This window comes from Camelus ferus, chromosome 2 (genome assembly GCF_009834535.1).
Source record: "Camelus ferus isolate YT-003-E chromosome 2, BCGSAC_Cfer_1.0, whole genome shotgun sequence".
NCBI lineage: Eukaryota > Metazoa > Chordata > Mammalia > Artiodactyla > Camelidae > Camelus > Camelus ferus.
Genome location: NC_045697.1, coordinates 17,726,715 through 17,742,769, shown reverse-complemented (window position 1 = coordinate 17,742,769; position 16,055 = coordinate 17,726,715). Strand labels below are relative to the sequence as shown.

The 16,055-nt window shown below is 46.9% G+C and overlaps 2 protein-coding genes across 2 annotated transcripts in view; one reads left to right on the top strand and one right to left on the bottom strand.

The window, feature by feature from the left end:
* Positions 1-1,953: 1,953 nt before the first annotated feature.
* On the bottom strand, positions 1,954-7,721 carry LOC116668235 (protein FAM110A-like). The gene is made up of 2 exons (XM_032495054.1): positions 7,288-7,721; positions 1,954-2,118 (listed from the first exon to the last, which is right to left on the bottom strand). Exons 1-2 carry the CDS (start codon positions 7,558-7,560, stop codon positions 2,071-2,073), a joined length of 321 nt encoding a protein of 106 aa, XP_032350945.1. The 5' UTR covers positions 7,561-7,721; the 3' UTR covers positions 1,954-2,070.
* LGI2 (leucine rich repeat LGI family member 2) overlaps positions 7,544-16,055 on the top strand; it is a 27,828-nt gene continuing 19,316 nt past the window's right edge. The window contains exons 1-4 of the mRNA XM_032495043.1: positions 7,544-7,936; positions 9,861-9,932; positions 11,532-11,603; positions 13,579-13,650. Coding sequence (XP_032350934.1) covers positions 7,734-7,936; positions 9,861-9,932; positions 11,532-11,603; positions 13,579-13,650 — 419 coding nt within the window. The 5' untranslated portion in view covers positions 7,544-7,733. The remainder of the gene's footprint in view (positions 7,937-9,860; positions 9,933-11,531; positions 11,604-13,578; positions 13,651-16,055) is intronic.

Here is a 16,055-nt window from a genome sequence, read left to right as displayed (position 1 = left end):
CTCCTTGCCTTTCCTTAAATGATAGCTCAATCACTCTCCTACCAAATTAGCAGTCTTCAGGAGCCACATAAATTCCAAGACCCAATGTCATCCTAATGATTGAGAACGAAGAGTCATGAGCTTTGTTTAAGGAATGAAAATTTATCTCAGTGCAGTGGCGGGTCTAGTCTTGCTGTGGTCTTACCCCAACGTAAGAAGAGTGTGTGTGTGAGTGTGTATGTGGGGGGGGGGGCCTGTGTGCTGAACCCACCACCATCTCGCCCTCTGGCCAGGCTCCTGAGATGCCGCCCAGTTACCTGGTGGCTGCTAACCCAAGCACACAGGATGTCCTCCTGAATTTACTGCATGCACAGGGCCAGCTGAGGGCAGGGAATCCACAGCTGGATCACATCCGCTTGTCCACCACGGTATTCCCAGAGTCTAGCACAGTCTATGGCCTAGAAGAGTTGCTCAATAAATATTTGTTGGTTAATTAAGCTAATCTTCCTGGCTTTCGGATAATGCAGAGATTTTGTCTTTTGGGCTGCGGATAGAAATTGATGGGAAAGAATGAAGACACTTTTAAGTACTAGCAGGCTATTTTGACAAAGAGAAGTCTTATTTCCTTGGGTACATTCTAAGCTCCCCAAAGAGAATATATTTGTATCTTAATCTATATCTATCCATACCTCTATCTTTATTCAATCCATATCCATATCTATTTCTACAGTGATTTGTGGCTCTCAATGAACAGCTAAAGACCAACTAGCTAACCATGTAATTAACTAGCTTGTACTGCTTGTAAAGAATCTTCGTATTCTTCAATGGATTCCATCCTTCAAGCAACCTAGGGTGACGGGCACTATCCTCTCCCCATCTACTGAAGAGGAGATTAAGGCCCTTTGAAGATGAGACCTGCTAAAGTTTCTCTGGTAATAAATGGTGAATCTGGGATTCCTATCAGGCCCTCTGACAACACCATTCCATGAAGCTCCCAGTGCCCCTGTGTTCCTTGATATCCGTCTCTAAAGAGTTCAGAAAGGGAAGCATGAGGGAAGACTCTGAAGACAAATTCCAGATCCTTGTCTTCAGAGCAACTCTTCCTATAAGACAAGGGGGGGTTGAAGAGGGGAGACCCATAGCCAGGTCTGTAGGTAGTAGTAGCAGTCTTAGTCTGTCTTCTGGTTTCAGGGGGTCTGTCTGAGATTCTTCCCTTGGTGTCGAGTTTACTCCTGAGAGCTATGTTCAAACACAAACAACCCTGGGAAGGGCTAGCCAGTGAATTGACAGCCACTGGGATTAATACAAATGTATTTCAGATACTTTCCTCATAATATATTTTGATGTGGGTTGGGATGGGTTGAACAGAAGGCATAAGATCACAGAATAACTCAGATGTCATAGAATGAAAAAAATTAAAAGCTCCAAAAGTCTTTAATTTAGTCTTGTTTAAAAGTAAGTTGAGACCAGAGGCCACAGGCTTCAATAGCAAGGAACCTGCGATTGGGAGAGGTCTTATGACCTTTGAAAATGCAAAGGACTGAAGAGCCATGGTTTATGGATTAGAGAAGAGCTTAGAGGACATTTAAAGATCCAATAGTATAAATTTAAGTTAAACCTGTACTCATTTGGTAACTTGCTTTCCTAAAGTAGAATTTCTAAGTCTGTTTGTTAAGAAGAGTGAAGAGATTTCCCATAAAATTATTATATTGACTTATAAATTTGAGACCATGAAAGTCAAGTGCCCTTGTCTTAGAAGACTGACTTCACTCATAGACCCAGTGTCTGGGACTCACAGATGTACTTCTAGCCAACTCAACCCAACCAAAAGAGCAGACACATTCTCCAAGACCTAGGAAAATAGCTAAAGGCATTCTGATATCAGTATAAACAAAGTGATGTATTTGTCAGGGTTCCCCAGAAAAACAGAGCCAATGAGATACACATATGAGAAGATTTATTATAGGGATTGGCTGGAGCAGTGATGGAGACCAAGAAGTCCCATGATCTGCTGTTTGTGAACTGGAGACCCAGGAAAACTGATAGCGTACTTCAGTCCAAAGGCCTGAGAACTGGGGTGGGGGTGGGTGGCTAGGGCACCAGGGCAATGGTGTTAAGTCCTGGTTTGAATCCAAAACCCTGAAAAACAGAAGGACCAGTGTCTGACAGCAGGAGAAGACAGATGCCTTAGCTCAAGCAGAGATGGCAAATTCACCCTTGATCTACATTTTTGTTTTGTCAGGCCCTCAACAGATTGGATGATGCCCACCCACATGCACTGGTGAGGCTGGTGAGGGTAATCTTCTTCCCCTGGTCTACCAATTCAAAAGCTAACCTTTTCCTGAAACACCCTCGCAGACACACCCAGAAATCACATTTTACCAGCTCTCTGGGCATCCCGTGGCCCAGTCAGGTTGACACAGAAAATTACCCATCACAGGTGACTCTTAAAGTGTAAATTAACATCCCTCTGATTAACATTTTTTTAAGTGCAAAATTTCAGAATAATTAGTAGAAAATAGATAATAAAGATGAACATACAGTAGTGAAATAAGAAACAAAGATCAAACAGAAAAAAATCAACAAAGGCATAACTTGGTTTCTTGAGAAAATTAATAAAAATAGATAAAATTCTGGCAGTATTAATTAAGAGAAGAAGAAAAATGACCCAAAAAAGTATAGAATTTCAAAATTTCCCTGACAAAGGGGAGGGAAAAGACATCACAAAATTGGGGAAAGAGGGAAACTGGCATTGAGAGGCAAAGTTGGGGACACTAACTGAGTTTTAGCTGATTCTCAGTTTCATCTTGAAGTTGCTGGGTATGACCTCTGATGTCTGAATGGATTAGTTAGGATTCCTTTGGTTACAATAAACCAAAACTCATATTCTGGCTAGTTAGGCAAAAAAGGGAATTTATTGTCTCACAAAACTGAAGAGTTTAATGGGTGACTTGATCTGAGGTCCAAACAATGCCATCAAGATCCTCTCTTGTGGGGGAGGAGTTAAACTTCTCAGGGCCCTAGATGGGTTCTCAGGCTCACATCACCACAACTCCTTGGCCAGTGGAAAAGTGAGACTGCTTCCTCAAATTTAAAGCATAAGTCCTGTCAAGCAGTTCTGTTAGCCCTGATTGTTCCACTTGGATGATATATTCATCATGAAACCAGTCACTGTGGCTGGGAGAATGGGATGTTCTGAAATGCTCTAGTCTAGATGCCACATGCACTAGGAAATGGAAGGGGCCCCACATAGATTTAACACTAAGAACAAATCATTCCCTCCAAAGCAAAATTATGTCTCAATGTCATCAGAAGGGGTGGCTGATGCTGAGTAACAAATATCCCACAGCTGTCCATTACACTGGTGGTGGGGAGGAGGTGGCAAAGATCACCAGATACCATGGCCAGCGTCTTGAGGGCCTTTCAGCTGATTTAGGAAACCACATGAAATATCCACAGGCAGCTCTTCAAGAACACAAATCAAATTCAAGAGGCCAATATTGGGCAGATTCAGAATGAATTCCAGACTTGTGACACCCACTGAGTTTATGCAGAAAGGAAATGATGAGAAGCCATAATGGCATCTACATTTGACCAGCAGCCAACCACAAGAGTGGCATATTAGGGTGATGTGGTCAAAGAGGATAAGAAAACTCGATTAGGAAGAAAAAAAAAAAAGACTGTTTTGGTTTCACTCCCCACCCTGCAGAGAATCCAATTTGTAGCCATTCAAACCAAGTGCCTTTGAGGTTTGGATGAATAATTTTTCTTTGGTTGTTACAGTAAGCATCAGAGCCAGAGTCAGATGTTAGTCAAGGCTTTCCAAAGCTTATAGTTCTGGCGAGAACACTGCTGGCAAGATGTGGGTAGGGGCAGTGTCATGGTGGAGGTTAGCTGGAAAACGGGGGAGGGGGTTAGAAGCATGATGAGGTCCTTGAGAGTCTTACAAGATTTACAGTTTGCTTTAGAACTTGAAGATTATGTTTGGTTTAAAAATAGAACACCAAACTGCAGTATTCTTAGATCCACACTCTTCTCTAAGATTTCTGTTTTCCTGTTTTCTGATTGCACCTGATAGCTATTTTCTCTTTAATGTCTGTATGTACAAAATATCATTCATTCATTCCCTCATTCATTCAATCAACCAACATTATATTGAAGGCTTACTCAGGGAGAATCAAGGTTTCATGCAGGGTCTGAAGTTTTCCCATCCAACGTCCCACAGTTCCTCCTTCCCATCCCCACTGGTCATCTAGCTGCCAACCTGGCATCAGCACATGGGTGGCTCATGGACATTTCAGAGTCAACATCTCCAATATCAAACCCTTGATATCTCTCTCCCAGCCAAACCCTCTCCTCTTCTAGGCTTTCTCATCTCAAGACACGGTGCCTCCATCTACCCACTGGCTCCAGCTAAAACCTGGGAGGAAGCATCTTGACATTTCCTCCACTTGATGCTGACATCTGTCCAACTTAGCACCTAGTAGGCTCTCAATCAATATTGACTGAATCACAGGTGATTGAATGAGAGGTGAATGAATGAGCAATGCTTTGAGTTGCCTCCACACGCCACTCCAGCCTGTGCCATTTCATCCCCATAGGAATGTGTGCCCTGACACGGGGATGCAGCTTGAGTAAGTGGACAGCTGAACAAGGATTTTTACATTTCAAAAAACTCTTGCTATTTCCTGGAAACAGATTGTGTCTCTCCGATTGTCTATGAAGTTTTTTTTTAAACTACTGAAGATCTTGGAATCAAACCAAAGTCATCTGCATTTCCATTTTTATATCTTTATTTATAAACTGCACCTTATAATTTACAAGCATTCACTTAGTGTCTCTAACAGAGCCGAAACAAATACCAACCCTGCCAGCTATGCTACCCAAGTCTTCTCTCTGCACCCTTCCTATCAGGAACTTTCTAGTTTTTCAGGTTGGAGGGAATGGGCTGGAGTTAGACCTAGCTTGGGGAGGGTAAGGATAGGAATAATGACTATATGTCTCCTTTATTTAGGGGAGAAAGAGGAAGGTCTCATTGTGCCCATTTTCTAGATGAGAAAATAGAGGCTGGAGATGAGAGTGACATGATCAAGAAGGTTTGCTTATGAGCGGTGAAGCCAGGCCTCGAATCTGCATCTCTGGAATTCCTCACACCAAGGGTCTTTCTAGGGTACTGGATGGGGATCTCTCCACCTCAGCACCAGTGGTATTTTGGGCTGGATCATGCTTTGTTGTGCATTGTAGGATGTTTAACAGCATCCCTGGCCTCTACCCATTACATGCCAGTAACACCCACCCCACTGTGATAAGCCAAACTACATTGCCAAGTGTCACCCCTGATTGAGAACCATCGTGCTAGACTGCCCTTGTCCCTGAATAAAAGGTAGGAACAAAGGTTAGGAAGATTCTTCTCCTTTCACAGCCTCTCATCCCCAACCCCCTCCCTATTTCCTCCTATCCCAGGGTTTACCTGAGAATTGCCCCGCCCACAATATTACACAAACCTCTGAACAAATACCTAGTACCTCCTGGGTGGCATTGGGGACTTTACAGACTTAACAACATTCAATCCCGAAGGTGCACACAACTATCTCCCATTTTACAGGGGAGGAAACTGAGGCATTGAGAGGTCATAACTTGCCCACAATTACAGTTAGTAAGTGACTGGCTGGGCTGCAAACCCACACCTGTCTAGCTCTGAGGACAGAGGGTTTACCTTCCTCCTCGCTCCACTACCACACAGCTGAGAACGAGAAGGCACTCAATCAGAGGAGCCTCACCCTCTCCTCTCTATAAAGCAGTAGCCAATCTCTCTGAAGGCAGACATCTCTCAGGCGCGCAGGACACATACTCATGATTGTGGGTCCACGTGCCTGTCGCCCTCTCCAGACCATGGTCTTTGCCCTCTTCCCCAGCATGGGGCCTTGCTGAGTAAGGCATTTGGGGAATGTGTGTTAGCACAGCAGTGAGGGCTATGCATAGAATCCTATTCCTCTTAAGTAGGATTCTCCTGGCTGTGTCCTGTGTGACCTTGGGTAAGAGAAAAACATCTCTGAGCCCAATTTTCCCATGTACAAAATTGGAAGACCTATTTCTCAGGGCAGATGGGAATTAAGTGATGATAAATGTAGACTGTTTCCCAATGATGCTAAGTGCTGGCTGAATGGTGACCTGTAATGAAAGACAGCTCCCTCCATGAAGTTACTTGCAACAAACTGACTTTCAATTCCTGAGCCCCTTTTGGTCCGCCTGTGACCCCCACATAGCCATGTGGAGTTACTTCTTCAGTGCTATCTGCCCAGCTAGATTTCAAGCTCCCTGAGGATACAGCCTGTCCCTTTGTCCACCTCCCACAGTGGCTAGCCAGGTGTGCACAAAATAATTGCTGAAGAAGCCGCAGTATTGGTAATTCCTATAGTAAAAACCTTTTGCGGTGGGTACTGCTTTTCTGGGTCTATCTTAATATGGAAATGGTCTTCCTTGGTTAGTAGCCTGATGATGGTGTCTTTGAGTCCCCAGTCTGAGCGGTCCTGGCTTTTAGCCATTTTGATTCTGTTCTGGCCGTTTTCTTTGATTTCTCCAGTTCACATTACCTTGTGGTAAGATTCAAGCTGTGTCTCAAATGTGGGGAGAGAAGAGGGGCTCAGTAGCACCTGGTTACCAATCCCCACCCCAAGCTCCAGTCCCCATCTCTGCTCAGCCATCTACTCCTTGACCGCCAGCCAGTCACTGATTCTTTCTGTGCCTCCGGAGGACCTGCCTCGAAGGGCTAGAAGATTAAACATACAGAGCCTAGAATACATCACACCCTCAATCTCTATTAACAATTGTCCCCTGTCCTTTAGTCCTTTAATTGGTGTGGGTGGGGTGCAAGTGAACTGCTGGGTGACAGAGAAATTTCATAGGCTTTTTAGCTCTGTAGCAAGCAGCAGGCAGGCCCCAGAGCAGCAGGGGTGCGCACTGCTGTAGCAGCTTTTCCTGCCTACCTGCCTTCAGGAGGGAAAGGTGGCTGGCTTCAGGAAGCCCAGGGTGCGCGGGGAAGAGGAGCCCGACCCCACAGCCTCACCGCAGAAGACAGGCAAAGCCATCCCTCAACGGCACTCACTTCTTTTTAAAAATTAATAAAAGCTCCTCAAAATTCTGTACTCTCCAAATACCCAGGACAAAGTCTCCCTTCCTGGTATCAAGCCAGTTCCCCCAAATTATTTCGAGCCGGTGGAGAGACTGCAGGCAACCGATCCCGTACCGCTTGGCCAGGTCCCTAGGGAGTCCCCGTCCAGGCCAGCCCCTCCCCCAAGGTCACCCAACTTTTTCCTGTGTCCGCAGCTCCTGGAGAGGGTCCCGGAGGGTCCTAGGGGGCGGCGGCCGGGCGGGTCCCGAGGCCCCGGGGGCCGGCGGGGCGCGGCGGGGGCGGCGCGAGGCCCCCTCCCCCGCGGGGCGCGCATTATTCATTGGCCAGAGCGGGCTGCGGGCGCGGGTGCTGATGTCAGGCGGGCGCGGGTGCGGCGGGCGCAGCGGCGGCGGCCGCCCAGCAGCCCGGGCGCGGGTGGGGGGGCGCCGAGTGGGGGCGGCGGCCAGCATGCTGCTCGGCTGCGGCTCGGCCTCCCACACCCGCGGCGCCCCAGTCCTCGCCAGCAGCGGCGGCGGTGGCGGAGCAGCGAGAGGCGCCCGCGTCTGCAGCGGCGCAGGGTCCGAGCGCGCGGCGCGGCGGCGGCGGTGGGGGTCGCGGCCGGGGCGGGGACCGGGGACCCGGCATGGCGCTGCGGAGGGGCGGCGGCGGCGGCGGCGCTCCGGGGCTGCTGCTGCTGCTGCTGGGCGCCGCGTGCCTGATCCCGCCGAGCGCGCAGGTGAGGCGGCTGGCGCGCTGCCCTGCCACTTGCAGCTGTACGAAGGAGTCTATCATCTGCGTGGGCTCTTCCTGGGTGCCCAGGATCGTGCCGGGCGACATCAGCTCCTTGTGAGTGAGTGGGACCCCGGCAGCTCCCGCCGCGTGCTGCCCCACCCTGCGCTCGCCGCCGTCTGGGAGTTGCCTCTGGAGCTGGGACGGCGCGACCCTGACCCCTACTTCCCGGGCCCCGTTTCTCTGCGTTTGGGTTGGGGAGTGCTTTGGGACGTGGGTGGAGTCTCGGGCCCTGGGGAGGATGAGGGGAGCCCGAGACCCGGAGTCTGGGAAGCCAGAACAGTCCCTGTGGCACTGTTTCTCAAAGTCTGGCCCACGGGCCACCTACATCCAATCCACCTGGAGGAGCTTGTGCCAATGCAGGTTCCGGGGCCCGTGCTGAATGATGCAGGGTCTCTGGACTGGAGCCTTGGAGCCCGCATGTGGCATCCCCAGATGATTCTGGGGTGCATTAAAGTTTGAAAGGATGTGTACGGAGGGGGAGGTGGTTGTGTAGGGGCATATATGTGCAGCTGAGCGTGACTGGAGTAATTGCAGACAGGGGAGGAATAAGGCCTCGCTGTCCCACCTGAGGTCTGGGGCTGTGGTTTATACCACGGCCTCCTCCAGACCTGTCCACACTGCAGATTGGGGAGAACCTGGGAAAAGGCATGTAGCCTCTGGAAGTGGAGATGCCGCCCCATGTGGCCTGGAAGAGGGAAGCAGGAGGACTTGGCTGAGCGTTGGGGCATGTGGGGCGTCCAGCCCAAGTGGCCAAGTGCTGGAAATCTGCCTGACTTCTTGCCCTGAGTTCATATGGGCTTCTCACCCCACTCCCCACCACATGTTATGTTGGCTGTTTACTCAGCGCTGGAGGAATGCACAGGAAAGGGCTTCACATTATTTATGCACCTGCTAAGGGATGATTTCAACCTGGCCTCACACAGCCACTCAAGCCACATGACCAGCTCTCATAATGGCTGTGGAAGGGGCTAGTGCGCTATATCATTACTGCGGGGAAATGCTTCCTGCTGAAACAATCCCTTGTTCCAGGCCAAGGTGCTGGGGTGATGCCCCTCAGTCATAGAGGCAGGGAATCCCCGGGGAGGAGGGGGAGTTGCTCACACTCAGGGCACTTTCTCTTGTGCTGTCTTCCACCCCAGGCAGGGCTCTGGGGCCTAGACCCAGGAGTGAAGGGGATCCTGTTTGCATTTACAGGAATTCAGGGGAGTCTGGCTGGGCAAGAACAGAGGGACTGTTTGATTCCAAATATTGCTAAGTCGGGTGACATGGAGGATTCCAGAAATGAGAATTCCCCTGGTTAAATCCTTTAGACCAGCAGCTGTTTAACTGATCTGCATATGAACTGAAATAATGTATTGAGGTCCTACTGTGGCCAGAGAGGATCAGGGACCTGGTGGCTAAAACAATCAAGCTCCTTGTTCTGATTGACCATTAAACCTGGCAGCTGGCATTGCCTCCTACCACACATTCAAGTTCAGGTGTTTCTGAGTTTTCTCCCCAAGGCTTTCATGGTGCATTTAATCAGAAGTGCTCTGAGTGACTTTCAGAGATGTGCTCCCAAGGGAAATGCTTAATCCTACCCTGGAGTTGCGTTGGCCAACATTAATGCTGTGTCTACACAAACAGAATCATGGGCAGAGGTGAAGTAATTATCCATCTTCAGCTAGGGCCTCCCGTAGTTAAAGGAAAGGAAGGGAGGGGATTGATTTAAACTGGCTGAGATCTCATCTATGGAGAGAGCTAGACTGATGGTAAAGGTTTCTGTTATTTAGACCAGTTTTCATACTGATCCAGTTCACTGAATAATTGCTGGACTCGTCTCATTCTTACCCCTGAGAAGCCCCTGGCAGACTGTTTGAAACCTCATTCCCGAGTGGAGGAGTTTGAAGTACAGGTGAAGGATAGGGCCACTTGCCCATCCTGCCCGGCACTTCCAGAAAGCGACCTAGTCCTCATTTTGTTCCTCTCTTGCCTCTAGGAGCCTGGTAAATGGCACGTTCTCAGAAATCAAAGACCGAATGTTTTCCCACCTGCCTTCCCTGCAGCTGCTGTGAGTATGAGAAGTTCTCTCTGGAAATGGGGTTCCTGGAGGTACGGTTTTGGGAAGAGCCATCTCTGCCTCTTTGGTATCAGTCCTTCCTAAGATAGCCAAGCTCCACGAGGGAACTGTGGGTGGCTTTTCCTGTTAACTTGCCCCATCCTGTCCCCACCAAGCCTGAGTTCCAAGGCTCTTTGCTCAGTATCCTTTCCTTCTTTCAGCACATGTTTCCCTCATGGAGTTTATTGTAGATGCCACCGCCCATATCCAGCAACTGGAGACTCGACATGGTTACATCAAATCATGACCTGAATTTCACCCAAATGAGCCATTTCCCAAACACTTCACTTTAAAAGAGAACCTGTATTTTAAACTCTTAATGTTATCATGGAAATAGGAGTATTTCTACGTGACTGAGTATGTAAACTGTTGGGCAGCATACTATGCATTTATGTGCAAAATTTTATTTAATCATATCTTCCCTACGAGTAGGGTATTTTTCTTATAGATGAGAAAACAGGCTCAGGGAAGTTAAGTAACTTGCTCAAAATCACAGCCAGAACTCTAACCCAGGGCTCAAAGCCCACACTCATAACTGCTCCGCATCCCAGCTACTCTCGCCAAGTGTCCGTGTCATGCCTTGTAGCCCAGGTCAGTTACTGTTTCTTGATAAAAAACAAAGTCCTTAAAATGTAGTTTTCAAAAGCAAATCAGTGACAGGCAAAGTCATGAGTACTTAGCTCATTCTCTTTATTTGTATCAGTTTCTTAAATTTAAATGAGATCAAAATGAAAACAAGCCACGTACTTGGAACATACAGAGAGACACGGAGACGTGGGCTATGTTTGACCACTATTCATCCTACACCAACTTAAGGTTGATATTTTTGTCCTTGAAATGTTACTCATAATGTTATCCTTAGCATTTTAAAATCTGTAATTTCTTAGAAATTATGGTTCTATTAAAATATATTTTTCATATGCTAGGAATGGAATTTTAGGTATTTTACCAAATACCATACCTGGTGACTATATAGGTTGTATAAACTTTTACCAAATGGACTTAAATGATCTCTTTAAAAAACTGTGTGGTGATAAAGAGTCTTCTCAAGGTTCTTTTTATTATTTCCCATGGGGGTGTGTAATGGAAAGGGGTTTTGTTTTCTTTGTTTTGGGGTTTTTTTAATTTGTCTCAGCTTTGTGACTTTGATCAAGTCACCTAACTTCTCTGAACTCAAATTTCTCTAAAACTAGAGTTGGATTAGATCCTTTAGATCCCTCATCTCACGATTGCTTGTGCATCGTAGAGCACTCACTGGCTGTCGAGTTTTGCTGAGCATCAGGATGTTTTGAAATAACAACTCTGAGGTCATATTTGCTAAGACCCACAGGGAAGAAAGAATGGAGTAATGCAGGTGAACAGAAAATCTGGCCAAAGGGAATCGACTTGCCATTGTCCATCAGTGTCCATGAGTCAGGTTGTGCACCGGATGGGACAGTTTAAGGCTGAGAAGAACCCAAGTTGGCAACAGAAGAAGACAAAAGAAACAGTAGCTTCACTATGTGACTCAAATTTTATACTTCTGTACTGAATTCTGTCCTTTATTTTCAGATTGCTGAATTCTAACTCATTCACAGTCATCCGGGATGATGCTTTTGCTGGACTTTTCCACCTTGAATACCTGTAAGTTTGGTGCTTTGCCTATCTGCTGAGCATCTGGTATGTCAATGGAATGGCTATATCACTCTGCAAGTTGGAACAGCATCTCTTAGAGAGCTCAGGGGTGGAGAAAATGCAGAAAACCCCATTCTCTTTTCAGTGCTGACCTTTCATGGTTTACTTGTGTATAAACATGCTGGGACAGGAGGAGGTTGGAGACAAAGGGGGAAAAGGAAACAAAGAAGGAAAGATAGTCATTCATTCTCTGCTGACATTTAATTTGTAATGACGTAAGCACAATTGGAAATTGTATTGGATATTTTTACCTCTCAAAACTAGGCATGGATTTGCTGATCAACCAGAAATAAGGCTGAAGGATTCTGAGGGTTATTTATTTTTAAGAAAGTCTCCTTATTTGGGGACACAACTTTGTGGTTTTAATTCGGCTGTCCTATATCTCATTTGCAGTATCTCCTATGAGCTGCTGCTGAAGGTCTAATTTTTTTTCTCCTTTAAAAATAAAGGTTATTTTTCCCTTCTCAGATGTGCAGCTTCCACCGCCCCCAGCAATTAGCTTTGTCCTGGCTCTGATTTCTGCCTCTTCCCACTTTCTTATAGTCTTCCCCCACCGCGAAGTTCTTCCATCCTTGTCTTTTGTAACTTTGTAATAATATTAATCCTGCTATCAGATGGGATTCCCTTACTTAGCATTCAGAGCGATTTTTAAAGCCTGCCTCCGCTTTCTTATCTGAGGTTAACAGGTAGATGTTTGAATTCTAAACACGTCCTGGGTCTGAGAAAGCTCTCTGCTGACTTTATGTCCTCAGGAAAGATGTATCTGAAGGAATTCTTTCTCCAGAGGACACATAATACTTGTACTGTCATAACACTGGATAGTATAGGCACCCTGGGTAGGGTGGTAGGGCTGAAGGGCTGAGTCTAACTAGGTTCCACCAAAGCGCGTAAACAGCCGACGGAGGTGGTGAATGCAGAGCTGCCCATTCCCTCTTTCGAGCAGTTCACCTTCCTGTCAAAGTTATTGAGGAGAAAGTTCACTTATCAGTTTATACTGAAGTCTGTCGCTGAATAGACCCCCAATTAAAAAAATAAAACAGGGAGCAGATAATTCTCAGTGTAAGAATCAAGGACTGTTTAACCAGCCTATTACATCCTGTTACAAAGCATCTCCATTCGACTGTCTCATCCGAGACCCTCTTACATTTGATGAAATGTGATGCCGTAAACTAAAATTCAGTTCTCTGAGGCCCTACAGAAGAGTCATAGTGCACTCACTTCACATATTTCCCATGCCACATATTTAAAGCACGGCCAGAGTTATTATTGCCAGGTCCTGTGTGCAAGCCCTAAGACACAGAGGAAGAAGTCTGGCCCATGCTCAATTCCTTATACTTTCTATTTCTTAGTGGCCCGGACATCTTGAGAGCATCTCTGTCTGGTTATCCATTTGTTCAGAGATGACACTGTGTAGAACATGATGAACTCCAGCTTGCTAGGAACCAAGCTTAATGGAATTCTCCCTGGGCAGAGACTTTAATATGGAGATGTAAAACTATGGGCTCCCCTCGAGGGACTGTGATATGAACAGAAGTATTAATAGCCAGGCAGTGGGGAACGTAAGAAGCTTGGAGCGGGGAAGATGTCTGGAAGCCTTCCAGTCTTGCGGAATTTGAGAATTTCTCGCTGTGGTGTAGTGCTTTCTTACTTTTATTTTTCTCTCAAGATGTTTTTACCCGTGCTGCCAACTCTGACTGTGAAGACTTCCATGCTGCTTCTGGAAGGGGCGTGGAGCGTACACTGTGCACGTGCATCCTCGCACACACACCACTTCCACTTGGAATCGGGTGTAGCGGGACCTAGCCTTCAGAGATGAACTTCTGAAATTCATGCATGCTTTTAGATTTTATTCTGAAAGCACCTCGGTATCAGTTTTTTCAGAGATATTAAGCAGAGAAAATTCACGTGTTTCTGTTTTCCCTAGGTTCATTGAAGGGAACAAAATAGAAACCATTTCCAGAAATGCCTTTCGTGGCCTTCGTGACCTGACTCACCTGTAAGTCCTATGAAAAGTGTTGTAAGTCCTTTAATGTGTAGAGCAGGGGTCACTTCCTGGTGCCTCTCTCGTTCTTGACTGTTTTGTCCATTTGTGACATTCTCTGGGGGAAACTCATTTACAGGTTGCCTAGAAGATTTCTATATTGTTGATCAGACACCAGCCCATAGTGATTACTCACACACTCGGCTGTATTATCTTTTCCATCCTCCCAAATCACCACGTGGCCCTCATGACTGCACATGAAGTAAGCTGAGAGGGGCCTCTGTCCAGTGATGGACGAGGTGAGAAGGAAACAAACACAGATCACACACCTACTGTATGCCCGGCCCCGAGCTGAGTGCTTAGTGAGTCTTCTTTATCTTTCATGCTAATCTGTGAGTCCCCATTTTACAGATATGGGAACTGAGGCTTCATGACTTATTGAAGAATGTTGAATCAGGATCAAAATTAGGATGAAGTAGAATAGAGACATTTTTGTGGTTCCTCTAATTTGAATGCAAATAGCTTTTTCTTTTATGTTGGATTAATCTTCGGCTTAAGCTAAGCTCTCTGGGTTCTTTAATAGCTTTCTGGAGAAAAAAATTAAACAAATGGATTTGAATTGACATATCGAATGAAGTAAGCACACACACACACTTAGCAAATTTAGAAAACTGGAAAAAGTAGTAGCTGTGTTTATGAAAATGTGACCATAGTCATTGTCTCGGTAGGAGCAATTTATTAGCCAGGAACCAAGTTCCATTTGCGTGACGGATATTTTGTGTTTGAGTAGGATAACGTATCTCATCTCCATAGTCAGCTTGTCTGTGGTAAAAGGAAAATTGGGGAAATTGGAGAGCTTTGGATGGGAGTATTGGGCGGGGCGGGGGGGGTAGAATCTCCAGTGTGTGTAACGTTGACTTATACAGCATCTAAAGAGATAATCATAATCATTCACACCAGTCCCTGAGAGAGGCAAAGGTGTCTGTCCACAGGCTCAGCGAGCACTTGATTCTGGAATCCTACCAATGGGAAGTCCTGCCTGAGTTACAGCTTGTAGAGTAAGGAGATGAGGGAACGGAAGTGGGGGTACAAACCTCTGCATCAGCATGGGGGTCCTGGAGAGCGGCTCACTCTTGTCGGCACTATTCCTCCAGGTTTTCTTTCCCTCCAGTAAAAGCCTTGATTGCTTTTTACAGATTCAACCTAGATGCCAAATCCCCATCTTCTTGTAAAGGGCTTTGAGTCGCACAGACTTCGGTTCAAATCTCAAAGCCTCTATTGGTTAATATTATTTAGCCTTTTTTGAGCCTCCCTTTTCTCATCCTTAAAAATGGAGATGGTTATACTGACCTCATAAAATTGCTGCACGTAGTGGGTTAATGCTTGTTTGCAACGCATCCAGCCCGCTATCCAGGGTAGATGATCAAGGTCTAGTTGGCATTGTTGTCATTGCAGTTGTTCACAACAGCAGCGTCACTCCCTCCCTCCCTCCTGCAGACGTCTCAGTTTTCTCTAAGGGCTGCCGCATAGCCTTGGCAGTTTGGGTGGCTAGACAGGGTGTGCTAGGAAGACAGCTGCGGGTGTCTGGAGAGGAGCAGCTGTGGCCAGACAAATCCGGCTCCCAGAAGTCAGGAATGAGGGGCTTTGTTTTTGAGCAAAGGCTCTGGGCAGATTATGAACCTAAAGCAAAGCTCCTGTGACTGGCTGAGTTTACCCAGATATCTGCTTTCATTTGACCGCTCGGCTGCGGGTCCCTGGTCTGAGAACAGGTGTGAACATGCAGGTGCTGTGCATGTCTGTTTGCATATCTTTGTACACGTGGGCCCTTGGGTGCATGGACTTCTCTGCATGTGTGTGCGTAATGCTTTGTGTGTGCATGTTTGTGTATTTGCACATACAACCACATGCTGTGTATTACCCATATGTGTGCTTAAGTGTAAGAGGTACCTCCTTGTCTGTGTGACACTCAGGGGGCACAGAGGGAACAAAGGAGTCCTCTGCTTGGGCCCAGAGCACATCTGACACGTTAGAGGCAATCTAGGTCTGTCCAGCTTGCATTACCATCCCATAGTCAAGCCTACGGGGCCCTCTCTCTCCAGCTCTCCAGCCTCATTTCCCTGCATGTCCTCACAACACTGGGCTCGCAGTGGGCCCCGAGCTCACCCACTTCATTCTGTTTCCGGTCCTTTCCCTTGCCCGGGATACGGTTTCGTCTCCCCACAATCTCCTGGAATCTGCCTTTTCCTTCATAGTCCAGATTAAATTCTATCTTCTCCCTGGAGACACTCCTGATCTCCCCTCCGTCCGTCTAGCAGCCTTCCCAGTTGACTCCACACAACCTTTGCTGTAGACCCTGGCCATATTGGCTGGGGTTTCACGGATGTTAGTTTTATCTCCCCAGCTGTGTTGAAAGCCCCTGA